The 23,631-nt window shown below is 36.3% G+C and overlaps 1 protein-coding gene across 6 annotated transcripts in view; it reads left to right on the top strand.

Annotated features, from left to right (window-relative positions):
* SDCCAG8 (SHH signaling and ciliogenesis regulator SDCCAG8) overlaps positions 1-23,631 on the top strand; it is a 116,604-nt gene that overhangs the window by 64,601 nt on the left and 28,372 nt on the right. For 5 of the 6 annotated variants that reach the window (XR_011327529.1, XR_011327527.1, XM_069800615.1 and 2 more), the window contains exons 14-16: positions 131-258; positions 2,374-2,482; positions 9,191-9,322. Coding sequence is in view for 3 of the 6 variants with exons in the window: in XM_069800615.1 (XP_069656716.1) it covers positions 131-258; positions 2,374-2,482; positions 9,191-9,322 (369 nt within the window). In the remaining 3 variants the exon portion in view is untranslated. The remainder of the gene's footprint in view (positions 1-130; positions 259-2,373; positions 2,483-9,190; positions 9,323-23,631) is intronic. The other variant, XR_011327528.1, reaches the window with a different exon arrangement.

Raw genomic sequence — 23,631 nt, 5'->3', positions numbered from 1 at the left:
GAAAAGCTTGGCCAGATTTTTTTGTTGTTGTTGTTATGATTAATTGAATGTTCTGCTTTGCCTTTTTAATTTATCATCTTCAGTATATGATTTTTATTTTTCTTTATTTGCTATTTGTTTTTTTTTATAGATTGGAGAAAGAGAGCATTCAGTACAGCATTAGCAATGAAGCAAAGGCCCGAGCCCTTCAGGCCCAGCAAAGAGAGCAGGAGCTGACACAGAAGATGCAGCAAATGGAGGCCCAGCATGAGAAAACTGGTAGGTGGTAGGGAAAGATTAGAGCCTGGGCACTCACTCACAAGCCAGGCCCACGCCTTACTGTGAAATGACATCAGGAACACCTGTAACCTTTGGCTGGCCGAAGGGAGCAGATGCTAACTACACCGGAGATTCCGAATTACATATTAGTTAGCGTTTAAAAGAGAAAATGGAAAGTATTGCCCACTGTCTGTTGATTTCAGAGTGCTGCTCTCACATCTGTTGCACCATCTGGATTATGAGTTTATTTACCTGTGTTCAAGAAACGTAAAGCTGAGAGAGACCACAACAAAGTAGAAAAACAAAGGGCTTGTTTTTGGCTGGATTTTCAGGCACACATGTTATATAAAGAAAATAGCATCAGAAGCTCTGCGGGAAATGCTCTGAGCTTACAGTTAAAGTCTCCTGAATAGCATTGAACAGTTCCCACAGTACACACATTATAGCTACTCTAAAAGCTTAATGAGTTTGCTTCGGCATCCAAACTGGAGAAAAGCTTTAGCCATTAATCGGTTCTTAATTCACTGTCGCAGCTGGATGTAATTCACTGGCTCCAAATTGATATGTTCCTTTATTTAATCTTTGCAGCCTCAAACATTTTTAGCATTACCATGTGCCCCCCCACACACCCTCAATCTAGAAGAAAGATGTTTAATCCCTTCAATACTTCAGGTTTTCATAATAGGAGACTTCATTGCATTGACTTAGCTGATCAATAACTTCTAACCTTTAATCTGGAAGTAAAATGGGTTTTCCAAACAAACAAAAAAACCCTTTTGTTATTGTGAAGTACTATGCCAACAACATTAATACAGGTGCATATTATAAACAAGAAAAGAAATTTTTAGAGAGGAAATCTCTAACAGCAGACCATAGAAAGGAGGAGGAGCTTCAGCTCCTATGGAACACGGTATATTCATGTTTAATAAAATACCATTTTTACCCACCAGTCCTGCAATACCTTTAGAAAAGCAATGTAGCATGTATTAATCTTAAGCAGTGTCAGATAATACCTGAGGTAGCAGGCACATTTACATCTGCCATCTGATTTTCTGCCTTTTTTGCCGCATTATCACAGTACTAGAGGACCTTTCCATGTGTTCAGGGAATGCAAACAGCTATGTTATGGCTGCTGTCTACACAGTAGGAAAAGAAAAGAAGCTCTCAGAATCATTTTTCCCTACTCTAGTCAGCACATCTGTATATGACTAAGTGGAATTTTGCACAAGAGATGTGTAATTTACCCTCCTAGTGCGTAAATTGTCCCAGTATACAAAAATGAAAAATTACGGCTAAGTTTGTTTTTATATATCTCTAGTAGGATTAGGAGTTGAAAATGATAGTCATTTATAATGTACATAAAGAAACCCTTGTGTATTATGACCCTACGCACATACAATGGATTTGGGTAACAGTGGTCTCTCTTTCTCCAATTTTAAAAGCAGAAATCAAGAAACATCATTTTGCAATATCTTCCTTTTGAAAGAATAAAGATGCTTGATTTCTAGGTCACAAGTTTTGGTGCAGCCCAAACTGATAGTAGCTGAAAATTAATTTATAAAATGGTTACACTGCAACTGTCACTGGACAATAAGTCTATATCTTATCATTAAAGAGAAAAAAAAATACATTAATCATAGTAATTTCAGGACCCAGTAAATAAAAGAACTGCTTTTTTAAGGAGAGAATGAAATGAGTCTACAGTGTGAGTGTTTGGGTTGCCAGTGTATCCTCTGCACCAGTTGAGCAAGCAAAAGGCTGCTAAGGCATGGCTTGCCAATTTTACTCCTCTCAGAAATGTCAATGAACTTCCAGCTGAAAAGGAAAACCACCAGATTAGATATGTAGTCTTTATGGTGATTCTTTTCATACAAGACCTGATTCAATGGCAACATCGCTTAAACACTTTAGGTTAGCTTATTCTGACATAGAGCCTTTTTTTGGTGAATTATGATGTCATAATTCCATGTCCAAATAGCTGAAGTTTAAAAAAAATACCAAAACCAGAAAAATCTAGAGGAAAGTAATTAAGAATATATAAAATTGTTTCTAAATTACCTATAAATTTACATCATGTAAAATAAATTTCTAGTTTTTTAATTTTGTAATTTCTAGTGAATGAACTGGATTCCTTGCTGACCTCCCAGAATACATTCATAGCAAAATTAAAGGAAGAATGTTGTATATTGGCAAGGAAGTTGGAACAAATGGCAGAAAAATACAGGTTAGTATATTTTTCTTATCATGTCCCTTTTATTATTAGGACATGCTTCCTTATTTTTTATTTGTATTTTAATATTGATTATTATTCATCTTGTCCCAGGTATTACACATCATCTCAATATAATATATGCCACTTAAGAAACATGGATGGATTTTTATCCAGGGTAATTCTAATTTTCTGCTTTTCAGATTATGTTTCTGGCTATTACTTCAAATTTCTTAAACAATTCCAATGTAAAAATTGCATACTCTTTTCTTCCTGATGTTCATATTCTAAATAGGAAGAGTGGAAAATTGTTAACAGAGCTACAATTTAAGTTTATCTGAAATTATATGAAAAATACTAAATATTTAAAGTTCTCAAAACTGTAGTCTGTTGGTTTAATTATTTACTTAAAGCTTCATTCACAAGACTACACACTGAATAATTATCTCTGAAATTGTCATCAAAATTGCTTGTCATTGAAGCTCTGATTCTGACGCCACTTGTTATGTGGTGCTCTTTTTAAAATCAATAGCAGGTCTAAATACAAATCCATTAAAAACTCAGGAACAGAACAAAACCTGGAAGCAATAACTGGTTTAAATAAATACAGAAGTATGAAGGTATCTATTTAAAAAGTTCTATAGGACAGGGCTATCATTAAAAAAAAAAAAAAGAAATTCTTTATTTTGTAGGTCTATAACAGTAAATCATTTGATTTTACATTTTTAAGTGTGAAAATAGTCTCTGTTGAGACTTTCTGCAGGGTTCATATTCAGAGTAGTAAACAGGACTTAAGTGGTGAGTTGGCATTCTGCAACTTCTGTAAATATCATGCAAAGTGAATTTGGTAATTAAGGGTAGAATTCATCTCTCATAGCTTATGTGAAGTAAGGAAAACACTCAGCAAAGATAAAATTGGTTTTCAGGATAGGATTCTTCTGCTGGGCAGATTTAATCATCCTGTTGAGGTAACATAACAGGGGCAACACTCACTTAGGGAGAGAGCTCATTTATCCCAGTATCCTGTTTCCAGGAGTGGTCAAAGGGAAATGATATAAGCAGATGACAGACATATATATATAAAAAAAATATGATGCTTCCCACAGGTACTGCCTCCACTGCCCATCCTACTTTCCACTGAATATAAAGTGTTGACTAGCTGTTAAGTGGCTGAAGTGGGGAGATGAATCCCATCCAGAGTGTTTGGGGAAGAAATGAGAAACTTAGGGAAATGTAAGCGATCTTCCCTTGCAAGTGTTCTGATGGGTACTTGAGAGAGAAACAAACAGAATTTTTCTTCTGAAAAAGCAGAGCTTCTCTGCTGAAGTAATACAAAATCTAAATAGATTCAAATCATATTATTATTCCAGCAATAAAAATGCACACAGACTTTGTTGCTAGAGCTCACAGTCACAGACTAGTAACTGTAAAAGGATGAAGGAAAGACAGAAAACATACTGTGAAAACACATTATTCTCTGAAAATAAATACCAGAGATTGCCAAGTGTTTCTCCACCTAGCAGCATTAGCTGACTATGTCAAGAACCTGCAAAAGGGAAAAGGAGCCCTCTTGGATCTCCAGAAAGTGGTATATTTTGCACAAGAAACAGTATAGAAGAATGTATGAAAGCAGTTCTGAGAAGTTGCCCTAAAATAGCTTGAGCTTGCTTTCATTGGACTAGGAGCTGTTGCAGTCAGTAACAAGAAAGGAGAAGTAGGTAGGGACCAAGAAAGTCTGTGAAAATAAAAAGGTGGAACTGGAGATGGTGGAAAATGGTAAACTGATAGATGGCTTCAAAAAGTGATGTGATCAGGAGATCAGATGCAAAAAATGACTTTGGCAAGGTTTCAAATGCGTGATCAGTATATATCTTTCACCAGCATCTCTCCAAAAGGCAATCTTCATGCTCATTGTCACCGAATATAGTGTAAAACCACAATTCTGGGACAGAATGCTGTAGCTTTGTCTTCTGAAAAAAAGTAATTATTTTGGGAAGATTTTATAACTTAGTTCTCATGTACATTAATAAAAGCAGATCCTGAAGCAGCAGTGTGCCCGATTTGCATAGAAAAGACATTTTCCATTTTTTCCATGGTTTTGGCCTTATCATAAACTTAATTTTGGACCTGGATGTGTATTTTCTTGCTATGCTTCTAGAATCTTTGTGCCTTAATTTCCATGGGGTTAATAACTGTATACTCGCAGTACCATTATTTAATTGGTAAAACATTCCAGCTTTTTTAATAACAGATGCAAGAATAAGTTTATATAAAATTTTGGTGTTTTGATAGGAAGTAAAGGTCCCATTTGTAGTAAGAGGCATTTCAAATTTATCTGACAGCTACATATTTGCACAATTTTAGTGGGACGCCTCTGAATTGCACGTATATTTTTATATTTAATACAGGTTTTCTGAGAAATCTAAACTGAAGTTTTCTTGTTTATATGTAAGCTAGAACCATTTTTGTGAGCTAGCCCCTACACAGGATTAGAAAAGCTTCAGAAAGACAATGTCAGACAAATTATAAACCCCTCAAGCTGTGCAGAAAGAAGATAGTGTCTGTGAAGGTTTTTGTATGCATAGGCATGTTTAAAAATATAGTCCTTTGTTGATTTCTTCTCTGTTATTTTGTTCTTTTTTTTTTTTTTCTCTGATTGTCACTGTCTGAGTTTCTAGGTTGTAGATTAATGCTTAACACTACCCACTGTGTATTTGTGATTTGCGTTTTGTAATTAAGGGGAACAATGGGAGTCCATTGGGTCTCATTATATATAATGGTTGGTTTAATTTGTTTCACTTCTATCTTGTTAATTGTAAATTGATCATTAAGATTTGAATTCTAATCTGTCACCAGGGTTGTGAGTATTGAAGCTAGAGCAATGATCCTGGTTTTAATCACTGATGATGAGAAACAAATTTTATAATTTTGGTACATATTGCAGTTCATATATTTTAACACTGTATTTTATGGTGTTATAAATATTGTTAAATGACTTTTAGTGTAGTTTTACTGTTTGGACTATAATGTATAAATTATATTACTGGTTTGGCAACGGTAGGCATCCAACTGTGTGAGTTTAATTGAAGTAAAGAACGCACACCCGGCTGAACTATTTTTCTGCATGTTTGGTTGACTGCAGTCATTGCACTCAATACCAGGAGTGTGAAGGTAGCCGTATGAAGATGTGAAACAGTCTGTCTGAAGGCTCAGTCATTAAAATTATATGCAACAATACTGTGTCAGCAGAAAATATTTTAGAGCGTGTATTTAATTGCTGTACAAGTAAACAATTGGTTTTAAGAGTAGGAAAAGACAGTGCTTAAAAAGCGCTGCAATGCAAAAGGTACTTCAGAGGAGTAAAGGCAGCATTGCTACCTTAGGCTTCAAAAATCAGCTCATCCTAAAAATATCCTAAGACTGACTTTGAATTGTGACTATTTAACATTTGCTGGTTCTTTGCCTCCAGTATTTGAAAGTTTTGGAGGAACCTGTTTTTTTATCCAAGACTCTTCCAGCAAGGATGGTAGATAAAAACTTAAATTTGTTTTTAAGCAGAAGTTGAGGCTTTCTTGGTAGTCGAATGGATCCAGAAGTATAGAGCATTTTTTAGTTGTCCCTGTCTTCCCCCCAGTCATCATCAATGATTTTTAATATAGTGACAAGTAAATGCGGTTGGGCAAAATCTATTACCCATCTACTTAACAAGCATGCATTTTACATTTTCATTTTCATGTGACACTGTAGCTTTCCTCTGTGCAGTTTCAAAATAATATTGATTTCATACAGGTCTCGTGAGTCTATCAGATCTCAGAAGCACATACAGATACATCAACATGACTGTATGACTTGTGGGGCCAGCCTGAGCCTGCAGAAGTACAACTCCATGCAGAGTTCAGCTCAGACGGCAGCCCTCCAAATGTCTGCACACTTCAGTTTCTTCTAAGTCCATCATGGCTTACTACTTGGTCTGTTGGATCCAGAGTAGCTCTTGTGGAACAACATCAGCATGTCCTTTAGCTGTTCTGGATCCATCAGACATAGTGCTTAGTGCATAGATTTTTCTAATTTACCTCTGTCCCTGGCATTACGTGTGGGCTGTCCCTGAAGCTCAGGACTGTGTACTTTGGCACCTCTCTCTCCCATCCTGCTGTGACAGCTTGGGAGCAGGGTGACTCAAACATTTACGCAGACCCAGCCCTGCCCCTGGCTGGGTGGAGTTGCTACTCCTAGTATAGATGTGCTATCACGTTCGGTACGGTTGTTCAGGCTTATTACAATTATGGTTGGTTTTGTAGGGTTTTTTAACCTAACAATTTTGAAGTTATTTCAATACCACATAGAATTAACTGTTCTATCTTAATCTTTGGAAACTGAGGTGGATGAGTGGTGTATTTAAAGATGCAGAGGGAATCTTTATCAGGTGATAATGAAGACTCTTGGTATACAGTCTTGTATTGGGACCTGTGTTCTCTCTAATGCTGACACACGTGAACCTTTAAACATTGTCCTTAATAGGCATTCTGCCCTTCTTGTGTACTGCCTTCCAAAATTTCAGTGTAATGAAATACTTGAATCTGGGTGGACAGACTCTTGGGTATTTACTTGGAAGAGACATTGTGTAAATAATATTTTAGCTAGGATGTATTTTTTTGTTGTTGAGTTCAATTGTAATTACAAAAGATGTTTTAGGAGAAGAAAACACAAGTAACATGGTTCAAAGCATCAGGCATTTAGAGCTGTATTTTAGAGATTAGAGATCATGCTACTCATGTTTTCAATGAATTCGGTACTTTCATTTCATTAATTGTCATTTATAGTAGCATTTTGGTTTTGGTTGATTTGAGTGCCTTGATCTTTCCAGAAAGACTTCAGGCACCTTCAGATGTGCTGGAGATGAATAAGGCCTTCTAAAACTTTGAGGTTTTTATCACCTTGAAAGTTGCTTCTGCTGTTTCTGTGAATGAGACAGCCACATATAAATACAGAAAAAGAAGCAGGATCCACCAGTTGGGAAACTCTACAAACATGATCATTTACAGTATTCCCACATGGCAAATGCTGTTGTCGCATTTAGCTGGCAAAAAAGGAATGCAGTCTGAGTTTAGTCCCTGTTACCGCTTGGTTGGGCTTCATTACGTCAGGTCTCTGTTGAGCTGCTCTGCAGTGGACCTTGGCTTTTATCCACTGATTTTCTTTCTTACAGTATCAGTATCAAATACAGATTGTATTCATACTGTGTGATAACAATTGGTCCAACTGATAATGCATTGTTAATGCTGACCTTTAAGTTACTAATATATCTGTTAAATGATCAGTGTAAAAATTCGACTTCAGTTCTTTCCTATAACATCCTGCCCACTGTTATGTACCCGTCCAGGAAACTCTTGTGCATTTAAGTCTGATGTACAAATACATCAGCATGATTCTGATGTATTTGTCAGTGATGCTCCTTAATAGAGCTGTAACTCCCTATCTAAATTCAATTACATACAGTCATCTTCCAAAGTTTCCCTTGCTAAGTTCTTTCAGATTCACAGATGATATCATGTATTGTTCTCTATTTAAACATGAAAAGATTATGTTGTCATTTCCAGATTTGACTTGTCAGTGTAACAACATGTTTTTGAGGGAGGAGTATTCCTTCCCCCCTGCACTTTGTTGTATTTTTCAGAATGTCAGTTGTTGTTGCATTCTGTAACAGCCAGGAAGGTAAAGTATCTTTCTGCTCTAACTGCAGCATATTTAAGTTTCTGATTTAAAGATATATCTGAAGCTTTTTAACCTCAAGATCTGGAGTGGCAGATGCCATAAAACAAATTTGCTTGCTTTTGATTCTTACTTTCTGATGGTATAGCAGATTCTGACATGTTCTCATTAACCTTTTCCAAAGAGTTAAACCGTACAAGTGCATAATGTATATTTTATCACAATTTAATCTGAGATCTTTTCCTGATATTAAGAAACAGCTCATGCCTGTTTCTCCATGGGCTGATGGTTAGAGATGTAGCAAGTAGCAGTCCCAGGTCATTCATGGATCTGGTGTCTCTGCTCACCCGTGAAGAATAAGAATTGCTAGAAGTGACTAATTTTCTTAAAGGCTGTGCCGAGTTTTATGTGGATTAGGGTGCGCCTGTATGATTTGTCCCTTGTTTCTTAAGGTTTTATTTATTTTCCTCTTAATGTGGGGTTTGGTTTTTTTAATCTGTGTAATGGTATTTTGGGCATATTAGGTTAATAAAGTTTCTAAAACAGTACCACTATTGAGAGTTCAACCTGTACAGTGCAGTAAGGGTTGAACAAGTTTTTAGTAGCCATTTTTTAAACTAGATGTTAGCTTTTACTAATAACGAACTTGAAGTGTGTTTTCAAAATGCTGGCCAAATTCTTGCTTAACAAGTATGAATTTACATTTATTGATCTTATTTAACATCAATGCATAATGCCAAAAGACATGCCTGTTTAAATTATGCAGAAATTAGCATAGCCAACCTATGACTGAGTGATTGCCATTGGCATATTTACCAGATACCCTCCAGCATCATGTTCTTTTGTTTTAAGATTATTTGAAACAGTGTTTTGTTTCTGTAAGTTCTAGTAATAGCCTGTTTATGCATTACATATACATGTATGAAATTTTATAAATGCTGAAGCCACATATTGATGGCACGCTGCAGGATGAAATCTGACAACATCCATCATCACTGTGTTTTACTTCTGTAGATCTGAAGTCAACCAGCTTAGTCAGGAAAAAGAGTATCTTCATGGCAGATTGGAGAAGATGCAGAAACGGAATGATGAATTGGACCAACAATGTATCCAGCATGGGAGAATGCATGAGAGGATGAAGTCGAGGTAGGAGGTCCTGTTAATCTGTCAGTATGTGGTATGCTCTGCTGTACCTGTTGTGTTGTGTAAATATAAAAATGACACTAGGTTGTTTGAAAGTAATATTCTTTCCTTATGAAAATGACCACCCCTTCTCCCTCCCCAAGCGTTCTGTCAAGTTTTTTTTATAACATCTTTTGCTTGTGCCATTTTGGATAAATAAAAGGAAAGCTTGAACAACATAGTCTTCCAAAGAATTTCAGCCTAGTACATATGTGTGTGGGCTGCTTCGGCTGTTCTCTGCTCTAACTTGGATGGATTGTCTTATCATATTAAAAAAAAAAGGGGGGGCATGTGGGGAGGAGGGATAGTGGAGGTTACTGAGTAATATGAATGTAGGGTACAGATGTGGATTCCATTATGCCATGTAATAGATGTATTTTTTTGTTTTACCATCTTAGCTTTCTCAGTAATATTTAACTTGCATAAACAAATCTTACTGAAGATCTTAGTAACTGGAGAACTATCAACAGCTTCCAGGCACCACTAGCCTTTTCCGAGAGCCAGCTCTTCCTCAAGAAGAGCTGGGACCAGCTACAGCAAGACTAGTATGGAATACTTCCACCAATACCAATTGGCTGTTCTGGCCAGAGTGTCCAGACTGGTAACACCTCGTGCTGTGATTTGGATTAGATGTCCTTAAAGATCACTGTGGAGACTTTTCTTTTTATACCAGAAAGTTCATCTATGCTCTCTTGTTCTGTTTTCTAGTCCGTGTTCAGTGTAACAGGCACTGGAAAGAGCTTAGGCATGGTTGGGGAGGTAGAGGATAAAGTAGGGAGATGGCTGAGAGGCAAACCCAATCGGCCAGGCTATCTCTTGTCAGTAGTGAAAGACAAAATTAAGTTTAACTTCATTTTGACTAGATAGTCCTGGCTGGGAAAAATTCTGTTTGTTTTTTTTGACCACTGACCACCTGATAGGAACAGAGCTTGCATGTACTGAAGCAGCCAGTCTTGTATGCTCTCTCCCCCTCCCCCCCCAACTATTGATTTTTTTAATTATTTTTTTTTTGCTGCCATCTCTTTGTCCTCTGTCCATATCAGCTTGTTTCTTGCAAGCTCTCCATGCATTCTTTTCAGTCGTCCAGACCCCCTTCTTTCCTCTTCCTTTTCAGATTTCTGTCTGTACCTCATCCTGTTCTTCTGTAACCCAGGATTGTTATCATCTTTTATAGCTCAAAGAACAAAGAAATTTAAAATGCTACAACTGTGTCCCTAATCTATGTGACCACATAATCTTTCTGTTTATCTCACCTTCCTTTTGGTTTCTTTACTTGTGGATTCTCAGCATATGGGGGACATGCACTGAGGGCTCAGGGTTACTTTCAGGAGGAAGAAAAAAATTAAATCTTTTTTTTTTTTTCCTCCTAGATGTTCTTCTGTAGCATTATTAGTATCTAGCTGAATTTAAGACTGCTTCGTAAGTTTTTAGGATGACCTTTCCTCTGTCAGAATCAAATAAAATAGATCTACTGGAAAATGTTGCTCATTCTCTGCTGCAGCAGCAATGATTATACACTAGAAAAGATTGAAAGCATTAATCCAGAACAGAAAAGTGGTTTGAGTGGTTTGAAAGCAGAGTGGTCATGCTGCAGGCAGTGCCTTACCTTCTGCTGCTGTTTTGCTGACAACAAGGAGAGAAAACAGGACAGTGATAGCATTTGTCTTATTTAATATTTTAGAATATGTAAATATGGCAGAGATTATCAGGTATTTGAATCAAGAACAGTATACTTTACCAGCATTTTAAGAGGAGAATCTTTTAACATATTTTTAATTGTGATCTTGCAGTACATTCGTTTAAAATCCAGGTAATAAGTGACAAGGCTGATATAATAAACTGCTTCAAAAATTCAGTGTAATCTAATTCTAGTTTCCATGTGAAAACTGTAATAGATTTTCAGTATCAGTTCCCAAATGCTATAAATTAACTATGAAGTATTCAGATCTAGGTGAAGAAAAGCAGCAAGTATAACTACTACAACAAATAAATCTCGCAGTCCCTCAACATTTGTGTTGAAGGACTTCCACCAAATAAAAGTAGTGATTTTTCTCTTCAGATTTCAAAAAGAGAGATCTGACTACACTATTTAGTAAAGGCAGAAGAACAAATAACAATAATAATAATGTGTTTTGCTTCAGATTTTCATCCATTACTCAGATACTAATAATCACAGCATGATAATATTAAAGATGATTACTTCTTAACACAGTATGTTTCCCCTTTGTATGCAGCTACAAATAGCACTCGTCTTTTTGCAACACAATCCTGTCAAGTGGGTTCCTACCTAGTTTTCTAGCTGTTGTTATTCTGGCTCTCTTTAGAAAGTTTCCTGTATCAAAATGATTTTGACTTAACTTGGGACCTAGCATTTGCATTTGAATAATAAGGAATTGTGGTATTTGTTTAACAAGAAATCTCTGTCACTACTTGTGTTCTCCTAGGAGAATATGACAGGCCCTGATATAACTATTTTGTGGAAGGAGCAAGTTCTAACTGATCAGTCAGAATTTCTTTTGGAGCAACAATGTTTTGGCGATTGTGATAGTTGCATTCCTGAAAGTGAACAAGATAACTCTTTTTCTACCATTCCTATCTTAATGTCTGAATATGTGCTGCAAATAAATATAGTCCAAAATTATAAAAGCAGGTTTTAAAGAAAGAGATTACTTTAAATGGCAGTCATTAAAGATGATTTTGAATCAGCCTTTTCAATGTAATGCAAATATCCATCCCTTTCAGTGTGTTTTTGCTCAGTGAAATACGGCATTAAGTAGATGTCTGTCTTAAATGATACAGTTGATGCATGCTGTTGGGGCAAACTTGAATTGAAAGATGTGTGGTTTGCAGGGCTAGGGTGACACATTAAAACTGCAGTGGAGCTTATGAAGAGATGTTTATTTAATGTTCTTAATCTACCAACACTGGATCTTTGCTTCAGAAACATGTATGATTTTTTTTTACATTAGTTATTGGTTTGATAATTTTTGCAGCTGTGTACTTTTCATTCTAGACAGTGATTTGTTTAGCTAAGTAGATTATCTCAAAAGTATTAATTAGTGACATAGGGTCACTGATGTGCCACTTGAAGTGAGCTGGTCAGCATGTGTGACTTTATGGATCTGAATCTTGGAGAAATAAATTCTTGTCTGTTATGTGGCAAAGAGCACATTGGTATAAATTTTCAACCTCAAAGCAAATTTTATTACTACATTCTTCAAATTCCCATTCTGTAGATACGTATTCATAGTAGAAATTAGCAGGTACAGAATTTCTTATAAAGCAGCTATAAAGATAGGAAACTAGCCAAGAATAAAAAGAATATGTAGCAAAAATAAAAGGTTGCACTGCCTTTCTGTTTACCTTCTGTGCTCCACTCCACAAAAAATAAATAGATTCCAGAGGAAGGGAGATCCAAAATCAAATTAATTGGGTAACTGTACACATAATGTTGGTTCATCCTCTCCTTTATCTGTTTTCAAACTGAATTCCAAGGCATGCGTTTTCACCTCTGTAGTTAGACCAGTTCTGTAAATGCAGATTCACTTTCTCACAAGCTCTATTCTCTTCCGATTTGGGGAACAAGAAGAAAAAGACAATCTGCCTAGATCTATTATTGATGGAACATATTTATGAATAAGTAGTATTTTCCCAAGCTGCCACGGGTCAGGATTTCATCAGGCTATTTAAGCTTTCACTGAACTTAGCTCTTGTACAGCTCTTGTAGGTACAAGGTTCAATTACAGCTTTGCTTTTCTGCATCTATTCTTCTTGTCATAAAGCAAGCATTTGATTGTAAGTCATCTGTTTAGAGAATTTATTCTGTGGACAGCCAGTGTCTAAAATGGGAAGCATTTAATTTGGTATAGTTAGCTCTTTTCTATGTACGTTTTCTGTTAAAACCCAGATGACGTGTGGGAATACAGCAAATATGAAGTGGTGTCTTCAAGTAGGAGAAGAAAATCCTAGGCAATTGCTTTCCTTTTTTCAAGATGCCAGCCATGCCTTTACTTTTTATCAAGCAGCAAAAAAAAAAAAGCATATGGACAGTAGTTTGTATGAGGCTCTTTTGAAATTTTTTTAATAAAACATAAATTTAGAATCCTCTAATGAGTTTTTTCCAAACTAAGTTCAGTATATGGCATCTGGGGCTATGAGTTTTCTCTAAAACTTCAGTTTTGGTGATTAGAGTTGGTATTACTGTTATTTTTGCTGTAATGTGTGTGATCACTGTCGAATCTGTGTAACATTAACAATAATAATAAATTTTGTGCAAATTTGTATGGGGCTTTTTGTTGTGGTAGCTTTTTGGGGGTGACAGCATTACATGTGTTTCGACTGTATTTTTGGTAGCTAAAGTCAAAAAGAAGAGCCTACAGGACTGGCAGTTTGGGGCAGATGTGTGTCTATTCCTCAGGCATCAGTGGTTGTAAGTTAACTATAAAAATGTTACAACCATCTGTGTAACAAGACGGCAGAGATCTGCTCTTGCCTGTTACTATAAATAAGAAGGAGATTTGTTTGACTTCATAGACATTGGATTTATAAAGACTATATGTGTCAAATTGTAACTATGTGCCATGTTGCTGAGATGTGTCTGCAGCCAACTACCTGGGGTGTCTTCCCCTTCAGACATTCTAGTGTAGTGCAGCAACTGTGCAGAAATGTCTGTATAACACAACATGTGACAAATTATGTTTGTTTCCTACCTATGGGGAAATGTATGATTCTTATGGATAAGCTTATCTGGAAAAGTAGCTAAAATGGATTCTTAAATGGACCACTCAAGGAGTTAGAGTGAAAATGTGACATGCAGTTTGGCAATGATTTTAAAGGTTTTTCCCACCATTAAATTTACTTTTTGTTGTTGTTAGTAAGTGATAGTGTATGTGAGATCATGTATGCATGAGAGAACACTATATATATGAGAATTGAGACATATATATGTGGATAATATAGCAGCAGTTTCAAGCTACTGATACAGAAAATCACAATAGCTGGTTTGTTGTCAGTTACATGTCTGAATAGAGATTTTGGATTTCTCTGGTGAATCTTCAGTAGAACAATTGATTAAAATTATTTCTTGATAACTGGAGCAATCAAGTTGCATTTAAAATTTTACATTTGCTGCCTAAAGCTCTTGTAGATTTGTGTGTGTGTGTGTGTTTTCAAGAAATAATGATGGGCGGAAGAACGCCGTTTTGATTGTTGCCTGAAAGACCTTTTTTTTTTTCCAGTCCAGTTCATTCTTTGTTGAATATATTAACTTCCTTATTTTTATTTTACTGATAGTTCGTTATATTTTTAAGTAACAGTGAGGCAATTGTTACTATCTTTTTACTAGACCAATCATCTGGTTTGAAAAGCAATTATAGAATAAAAATGCACTACATTGTTTCTTCTTAGTTTAAAATGCATTAATTTTTATATTGAAAAGAGAGATTAACATACGTAGTCTCCGTAACATCTTTGGTATTAAAGTTGCCTCAGTGTTTAAAGAACAGCATGCTCTACTTTTTCCTGAGCATCATTATTCATACCCACATATATTTGGTGTGGTTTCACTGTAACGGGATTGCTGTAACAATTGGAGACAGACTTGTTTGTGTAGCCTTTTACGCAAGGAGTTTGTAAAAAGCTTTGTGGTCACTGTGTCCAGCATTGCGGTGCAGCCAGATAAAACTCTCAGCTCTATCCAGAATTTGGGTTTATCACTATGAAGTAATTTTTTATTACTATTAAATAGACTCACATTTTTGTTTGAGAAATGTATACTCCAGAGAAGTACTATTAGGAAATAACCAACAGATGATGTATATACACATACACATATATATGTTTCAAATCCTGTCAGAGTCTGAAAGTGTATTTGGCTTTTGTTTAATATTTGGGTGTTTGCACACAGTGCACATACTCTGGAATATAAACTGGATGTTCAAAATCTCTCCCTCCCTCTTCCTCTCCAGTTCACTGTTTGTCTACTTACTATATATATGTTTGTCTGTTTCCCCCATCTCCCTTCTTTAAGTAGATGTCTATATATAGTGTGTGTATAAATGCGTATATTATTTCTGCTTTTATATGTATAATACTCCCATTCTAAGTAGTTAGTAAGTTATATAAGATTATATAAGTCCCCAAATACTGTTTTTGAAGATTTATTCCCCAACTACTTGAACAGTAGACACATAAGCAAAAATTATCTCAATTGTTAGAAAACCTGAAAATGTATACCAAGAGTGAAATACAGGGTCTTCAAAAAATGCTGTAAAATAGTATGCAAATAAGTTGTTAGCCTTCTTAAGAAGCAAATGACAAGCAGAGGGAAGTATCACACCCAATTTTCAGATAGATGTTTAGAGAAGTTAATAATGTTCTGTAAGATGTATTCTAGGTCACTGAATACTGTGTTCCTCTACTGCAGCTATCACATACACACAGTGTGTGTGTGTATATAAAATATATATATATACTTGTACATAGAGTTTTTATATATATATTCTTCTGAGAATGTATTGAGCTCCTTTGTAAAAGTCATTAGGCCTTGCTGCTCCAATTTTGAACAACTGTTTCCAGCACCACTGATCTTCTGTATCCTTCTTATTTTTGATCTGAATTAATATTTGTGTTCAGCTTGTACCTACTTGTCTTTGAGCCAAAATTGGGGTAAGTAGTTCTTTAATTCTGCTGTTATTTTATCTGCACTGATAATGCAGATAATTATAAACAGTGGTTGTATCTATTCAGTCCTATTTGTGATTAATAAGTAAAGCCTTCCTCTTTTGTTCTTTTTGTAGTAAGCTCTCCATCATCCTCAGTTTTCTGATTGTTGATCTTTTTTGAATATGGGCATTCAGATGATGGAATTAATGTATTTACTGGAAATTCCTTGACTGATAGATCCTGTGATCACGTTTGCCTTTTTGACAGCTGCATAATATTGGCAGCTGATAATCCTTCTCTATCCAAGAAGTGCATCCAGGACTTCTTCCTCCCAAGTAAATTCAAATTGTTAGCAGAGACTTTTGCCATGAACTGAGAATGCATTAAGTCCCTAGTGTAAGACTTTGTTCTCTAAGGTTTCATCCCATGTCTGCTTTTCCAATCTTTTGAGACATCTGTTACTTTCTGTGCAGTATCCCAGTCCTTCTCTAAGCTGATGACATCTCTTAAATTTATCAGCCCACTCCCACTTTTTGTGCTGAGTCATAATTCAAAATATTCAAAAATCTGTTTAAACTTGACGAAATCCACTTATAATTCTTCCTCACCTTCAATTGTTCCTGTTGGCTGTGCTCTTTATTTTAGTCAGTTACTTATCAACAATAGCTTAGTTAAGGTTTGCTGATGGGGCATGATGTTTATTGTTTTGCTGAAGTTAATGTAGGTAAGATTTACTGCATTTCCTTTATCAAAAAATCAGCTGTCAAAGAATTTAGGATTGATGTGACAGAACCTGCTTGGTCTAACTTATGTTTCAGTTTCTCATGTTTTCCATTTACCTTCGTGTCCTTATATATTCTTTTTCCTTCAGAATTTATTGCACACTTTTCATGCATTTGAGGTCATGTTAACGGGCTGGTAATTATCTGAATTACCTTCTTTAAGGATTAGTTCATGCTGTATCTTTTAATTGCATAACAATATAGTCAGTGTGAGGAAGAAGGTGTAGAGGGGAAAGTGACAGTGTCTGTTCACTTTGCACATCAAGACAGCTGGCAATTTTATTGTTTTAGAAACTGGAGAATAATATCTGGGAAAGTGATACCATAAACTGGGGAACAGTCGACGCCTCAAAGAAAAGCTAGGTGGAAAAATAGCCAGGTTTGCTTGCTTCTGTGTTGAACAGCTATCAACACTCTGACTAACACCCCGTCTGCTAAGAGTCTGGTAATTGTCCACTCCTGAGAGTATCTTCTACTCCACTGCTTTGATGTACTCTGCCTTCTCCAAAACAGACATGGGGATAGTTCTTATTCATGCCATCAACTTCTGGGAGTCAAAGCTTTCAGCTCACTAATAGTAAGCTTGCGTTCTTGTCTACCAGGAATGTAAAAAGCCCTGAAATATGTGTGACATAAAACAGCACAACATAAGGTTCCAGGCTGTTCTTGTTACTTTCTGTTGTCAGCACAGTTGTTGGTTTTCAAATTTAAATGTTAATTTAGCATTAACGAAGAATTCTTGATTCTCTCCTCTAAAATGGAGGTGGATAAAGGTGATGTCTTTGACAGCTCAGCCTAGACTCTCCTTGATATGGCAAGATCTAGAAATGCTTGGCCCTATGCAGATCATAACACTGATGCTGAAAAAGATGTACATCATTAGACAGAAATGTGCCCATGGTTTTCCAGTGAAACCCCATTTTATTCTCCTATGTTTGCTACAAACCTGCAACTGTTTTAATTTTGGTTGGGGGTTGCTTCTGGTGGTGAAATATGATCCTCTTTGTGTTAATCCACCAATTACGCCTTCACCATCGCTGTGTCTTCTTTGAAACACTTTGCCTTTGGTGCTTAGTAGGAGCACCTCTGGTCCATGGTAGTAGTCATAGACCAGTCTTCCTCACCACTTTCCCCAGGGATGTGAAATAAAAACTGAGCAGGCTAGATCAAAGTGCTCCTTTGCTGGCCTGTTCATAAAAACATAGCTGTTTAATGGCAAGAAATAGCACCAAAAAGCATGTCATGGTTCATTTAAGTTACCTGCTAAGAGGTATCCAGAGCTACAGAATAAAGGTTTCTCCCCACGATAATAGCCTTTCCAATGTAGTATAAACTCTGGAGGACAACCGTCCCCATGTTCCTCCTAGAAGTATACACCATTTAACAATCTTTAGCAAGTCTTGATTGTTTAGACCATCTAAAGAATTAAATTGTTGAAATCCCTGACTGTTATATTCACCTTGTTTTCTTTCTTCCATATTGTGTTGCATCTGCATTTTTAAAGTTCATTTTTCTGTACTGTATTTCTGTAATATCCTTGTGATATGTCAGAACATTAAAAAAAAAAAATGTTTTCAAATAACCACTGTGAGACTAACACTATGCAGTAGTTTAGCAGCAAATATCTAGTTGGGATATTTAACAGTAATTGGGATCTTCCTATTGGGCCTTAAGTGAACTCACAGTAATAGTAAAATTTGACTATTAACCCATTTGGCAAACTGCTTTAAGCAGTAGCAGATTTCCTTCCGGTTTTGATCTCTGAGTATAACTCTGAGATTTTCAGACTAAGGCTATTTAAACCCCTCCGTTCCCATATAGCAGGGAACTGAAAATGAAGACAGATGAATAACATTTAAACAGCTTTGCAAGTATGTCATGAAAATTTACCAGCTCTGTAACAAAATCTATGCACCTGCCTGCTTTCAAGGTTATTGTTGTAAGAGAAGGAGACCCAAAACTAATGACGATTTATGTTTTTAATATAATAAGTGAGTAGATTTTTGCAAGGCTGTTGGAAGGCTGCTTTTTCCCCAATAACTTTAGTGTTTTGATTGCTTCCACAGGGTCCAGTCCTGCTCCTATGGAAGTTGATATAACTGTGGATGCTCTCATTTTCCATATAAAAATCTAACCTGCTTTCAAATCTTTGAGTGTTTAGCCTTGATGTGTCTTGTGCCAGTAGTTCTAACTAATGTAGCACTTAAAGGTGGGGGTTTTTTTACCTTCATGCTTTTTGTTTTCCATCTTTCAAACTAATTGAAAGTGCTGTTGTTTATGCATTATGAGACTGAAGACTTGTTTTTCCACTGGTTTTGTTCTCTAAAACACAGATAGAATCTTCTTTTGCCTGTTTCTGGTCTAACTTAAACTATCATTCTTTTCTGGAGCTCCAGTCATATTCATTATCAGTTTCTGAGTGCACTCTAAAAAAAATGCCATCCTAAAAAATTAAATACTAAAAAGTAGTTGTGTTTATTGTGCCCTGCTATAGTGCTAATTGATAGTAGTCTAATAGTAACATGCATTGTGCTAGTTTCTGGAAATGCTATCTTAAATGTTACCCCTCAACTGCTAATTGCAGAAGTTGTTGTGAAATAGAGATTATGGAAGTGGCTATAAGGAAGGACAGTATGATAAGACCTACTCAGCATCTACATTTCTAGTGTACTCAAGACAGCATTATGTGTGCTTAGGCCTTCTCGGTTTGGTCCCGAAATGAAGGAGTGATGATGGAAAATACAACAGAAATGGAAAAGGGTAACAGATTATTCTGTGTTTGTTTAACTTGTTCTTTGTGAACAGTAAATTCATATATGGAGGGAAAGAAAGGAAAAATGAGATTATTTTTTTTTTTAAAGTTCTTCTTAACTTCAGAGCGCCAGATTCCACCTTTAATTATACATATGGAAATACATCCTTGTCCCAAATACGATACCTCATTATTTGGGACTTGATCCTGAATGGTCTTTAGAATTCTGATTTGATCCAAGTCAGGGTTGCTAAATACTTCCAGGGATCCATTTTCAAAAGGTTGTCTCAGTGGCATGGCTGAAATTACAGTAATCTTTTCTGCACTTATGTAAAGCAGTGTAATCTTTTTGAGTGCTACACTAGCACTTCCCACACTGCCAGGGATTAAGCCTTAGTTTTAGCTGTGTGACTTGCGTGTAGTCAGAAACAACTTCCAGGTTTTTGGGTTGGGTTTTTTTCCCCTTTGCTTGGATCACTTGAGTGGCTGACCTTTTTTATATATATTAAAAAAAAAAAAAGTGTGTGTATGTATGCATATATATATATACACACACACACAGAGTTTCAGAATTAAAAAAAAGTTTGTCTGTACATTGACACCAAGCACGGACAATTGCACAGAGTAAATGTTTGGAAGCATGTGACTTAAAAGCACTTTTAACTTTTATCATCATGAAGGCTGTTGTATTCTGCTGTGCCTTATCACACATGTGTTAGAAGATGCAAATACTTGTGCTTCCCAAATCATTTTTATGAATAAAATGCACAAACAAGCTGAGCAGAGACATATGTATCCTTCAGAAAGGCCTTTCATAGGCTGGGCAGAAATGGAGTTTCTTCATTGACTTTCTGTAATGTTAACCCCATGTCAATAAAATCCACAGGAAATGTGTCTAACATTTTGTCCTTTTTAAATTTTCATTTTTAATAGCAAGAAGACACTCCAGGCAGTGCATTTCTGGGGGATTATTACATTTCTCGGGTGGCTGAAGTCACTCACCCTTCAGCCTTGTGCCTCACAACACACCCGAGGCGAGCAATAATCCCCAGCAAGGCACTGCCTGTCTTATTTTATTGCTTAATTATTATACCTATTTAATGCTGCTTAGAACATTGTCAGCTGTTGAGAAAAGGTAATTATCACTAGTCAAATGAAAAACACTTTTTTGGCTGCCTTACGGATACACATTTTACTGGTACCTTGATACATAATGAAGCCTGATAGCAAAACTTTTGCTTGTCTCTTCTTCAAGCCACAGCTGTTTCCCTGCTAAATTCATCCCATCTGTCTCCCCTTCCGTAAGGCTGTAGGCAGTATAGCATAAGTACAGAAGCAGTTCAGTGCTATTTTGGATAAACATAGCTGAAATTTGAATCTTTGCCATTTGCAATGCACACATTTTGTTTTACTGCTGTAAAGAGAGCTGTCAAAATAAAAACTACATGGATAATTTACTGAAATACAGTCAAATAAAGGGATGATCAAAGGGGAAAAATGAAGATATAATATAGGGTCACTCTTACTTTCATGGTGTGTTCTGAATAGTGTAATTGTTGACCTCTTGACATTGCTGGGTTCAGAGAAATTGGTAGTGAATAACAAAAGTAGAAGCTGCTGAATTAGAATATAGCATGAAGTCGTCCAGACTTCATGCCAAAAAGGTTAATTGTAGCAGGCAGTTATTTGTGATAGTGCCCTGTTGAAATATCTGACCAAGGTATAGTTCTTTGCTAGTTTTATAAGGAGTATATAATTGTGTAAGATAATACAGCTTGGAAACTAAAACCAACGTTTCCATATGTGACGCTTTGCCTCTGAAAATGGAAGGTCACCATAATGATCACTGTAGGGCAGCGGGTCGTCTACACCATCCTTTACTCTTTGCAGTTTTAGTTGACATGGAAAAATATCTACTAAAGCTGAATACAGTTGTCGTCTTTTGAGTTTGTTGTTCTAAATTGGATTGATGGTTCGTTACCCGAGGCTTGTGTTTGAAATTCCAGACTTTCTGAAACAAAAGATCCAAATCCCAGTCCGATCTGCTTGAGAGTTCACCTTTGACTTGAATAAACTGAGCACTGTGCAATATACAATATTTGAGAGTCTTTTGGACAAAGCCCTTTTTTTTAAAAAGTCCTCTATTCTGCTGAAGTGTTAGAAATCCTATGGCACCTCTAGTAAGAGAAGTGCTTTGACCACTGTATCTTGGATATATTTTCCTTTCACTGCGTTATTGTGTTCTGTGTGGCCCATCTCAGAGAAGACTGTATTTCATCAGCACTCTGTTTGTATGCCTGGTAAATGCTTATGAGTCTTTTGTAGGAGAACCTTGGAAGCTGTTTCTAGGTTAACCCTGATGTGTATCTGGGATAGTTCCATGTTCTGTGAAAGTTATTTCTTGAAAACTAGTGCTTCCAAATTCATATTGTGTTAGGTAAAGGTGAACAAAGCCATGTTTGTCCTAACCTAGAAGATGCTCTCATTGGCAAAGAAAGAAATAGATGAAGTTAATGTTAGTGGACAATGAAATGATCTCAACATAAAATTAATTAAATGTTACAAGCAGGTTGTTCCTTTGGGGAAAAAGCACTTTGTGGAGTTCACTACTACTGAAATACTGATTTCGGTGTTCTGTATTGAGGTAGAGAAGGGGGGAGAAGGATGTTAAGTCATTAGCATCTTCAGTATCTACAGGATTGTTTTCAAGCTGTATCAAAAGAAATAAATCCTTTCATAATATTACTAAGGAAGGTACTGCTACATGAAAAGCTTACACAGTGATTTTCATGTAAATATAAGTAAAAACAGTACTCTGGCAAGAACCAAGACTGCATTACTCCTTCACGTTTACAGGAATGTTAGAATTTCTGTCTCTTTATGGACACTAAATTGAAATATATTCAAAGGTTATGAATTATTATTTTTAGTTTGGTTCAGTAACATGAATATAAATAAGGATGTTATAATCTGCGAGACTGAATGTTGGTATTTAGTCCTCCTATAACTAATCCAGGAGCTGGTAACACAGCTACTGCACGAGAACTAGTACCCTCATGTATCAGTTTACTTCGACTCCATCATTTTTAAAGGAAGCCCAGTTCTTCAAGGACCCCACCATATGTAAAGGCATCTCCCCCTCTGCCTCCCTTCGGGCTTGACTGAAAGAGTAGTTGTATAGACTTGTCTGAACACTTACTAAGTCACCAAAGTATTGCAGTAGACATCCAGGTACTAGGACCATCTTGGAACAATTGCTTTTATGGTAAATACATTGTAGTGCTCTTTGGAGGTCCTACTATGTCTGAGGTAACCTTTTAAAAATAGCGCCTATGTGTTGGTCATCCACTTTTGCATACAACTGTGTAAATCGCTTGCAGTAGAAGGAGAATGTTTAACATCTGGTGGAACATCTGCATGTACCAACTTAATGTTTCAAGAAGCTTAATAAGCTTTTTTTTTTTCCTTCTCCAAAAGGAGAGATTTACTTTTGTGCTGTGTTACATATTGGAAATGGTTAGCCTCTGTTAGAATCATTTAGGTAGCTGCTGTAAGTTCATGTGGGAGGCCTGTACCTTCACGTGTAACATATTTGACAGTTCCACTGCATTTTTTGCAAACGTGATTCCAAAGCCACAAATATCTAAAGAAAACTCAATTTTTACAAAGGGTTTTACCCTCTCACAGGGTTGGTGCAAATAAGAATTAGGGATGGAGGAGTGGACAAGATCAAGAGCAAAACAAGTTACAGTGGTTGTCTTTTCCATGTGCAAAGTATTAAGAAAGCTGTCGATCTTAGGCTTTTCACATATTTGTTACACTTTATTTTTGCAGTCCAGAATGTGTTACCATACGTACACGCATTTGTTGATGATGTGATCAAAAATCCAAGATCATGTGAATTCCAGGTGATCCTTCACATACCGTGTTGAGTATGCTCCCACTTTTGGGACTGTTTATGGTGATCTGGATCTAATAAGGAGATCTCTTGTCAAATCTAGCACATCAAATACTCATTTGGTTTTTTCCGGCCATCATCTTTTTACTTATGTCCAGGATTTTTTTTTCTGCCTATG

This window comes from Haliaeetus albicilla, chromosome 13 (assembly GCF_947461875.1).
Source record: "Haliaeetus albicilla chromosome 13, bHalAlb1.1, whole genome shotgun sequence".
Taxonomy (NCBI): Eukaryota; Metazoa; Chordata; class Aves; order Accipitriformes; family Accipitridae; genus Haliaeetus; species Haliaeetus albicilla.
The sequence above is the reverse complement of the archived record's forward strand: the minus strand, read 5'-3'. Positions and strand labels throughout refer to the sequence as shown.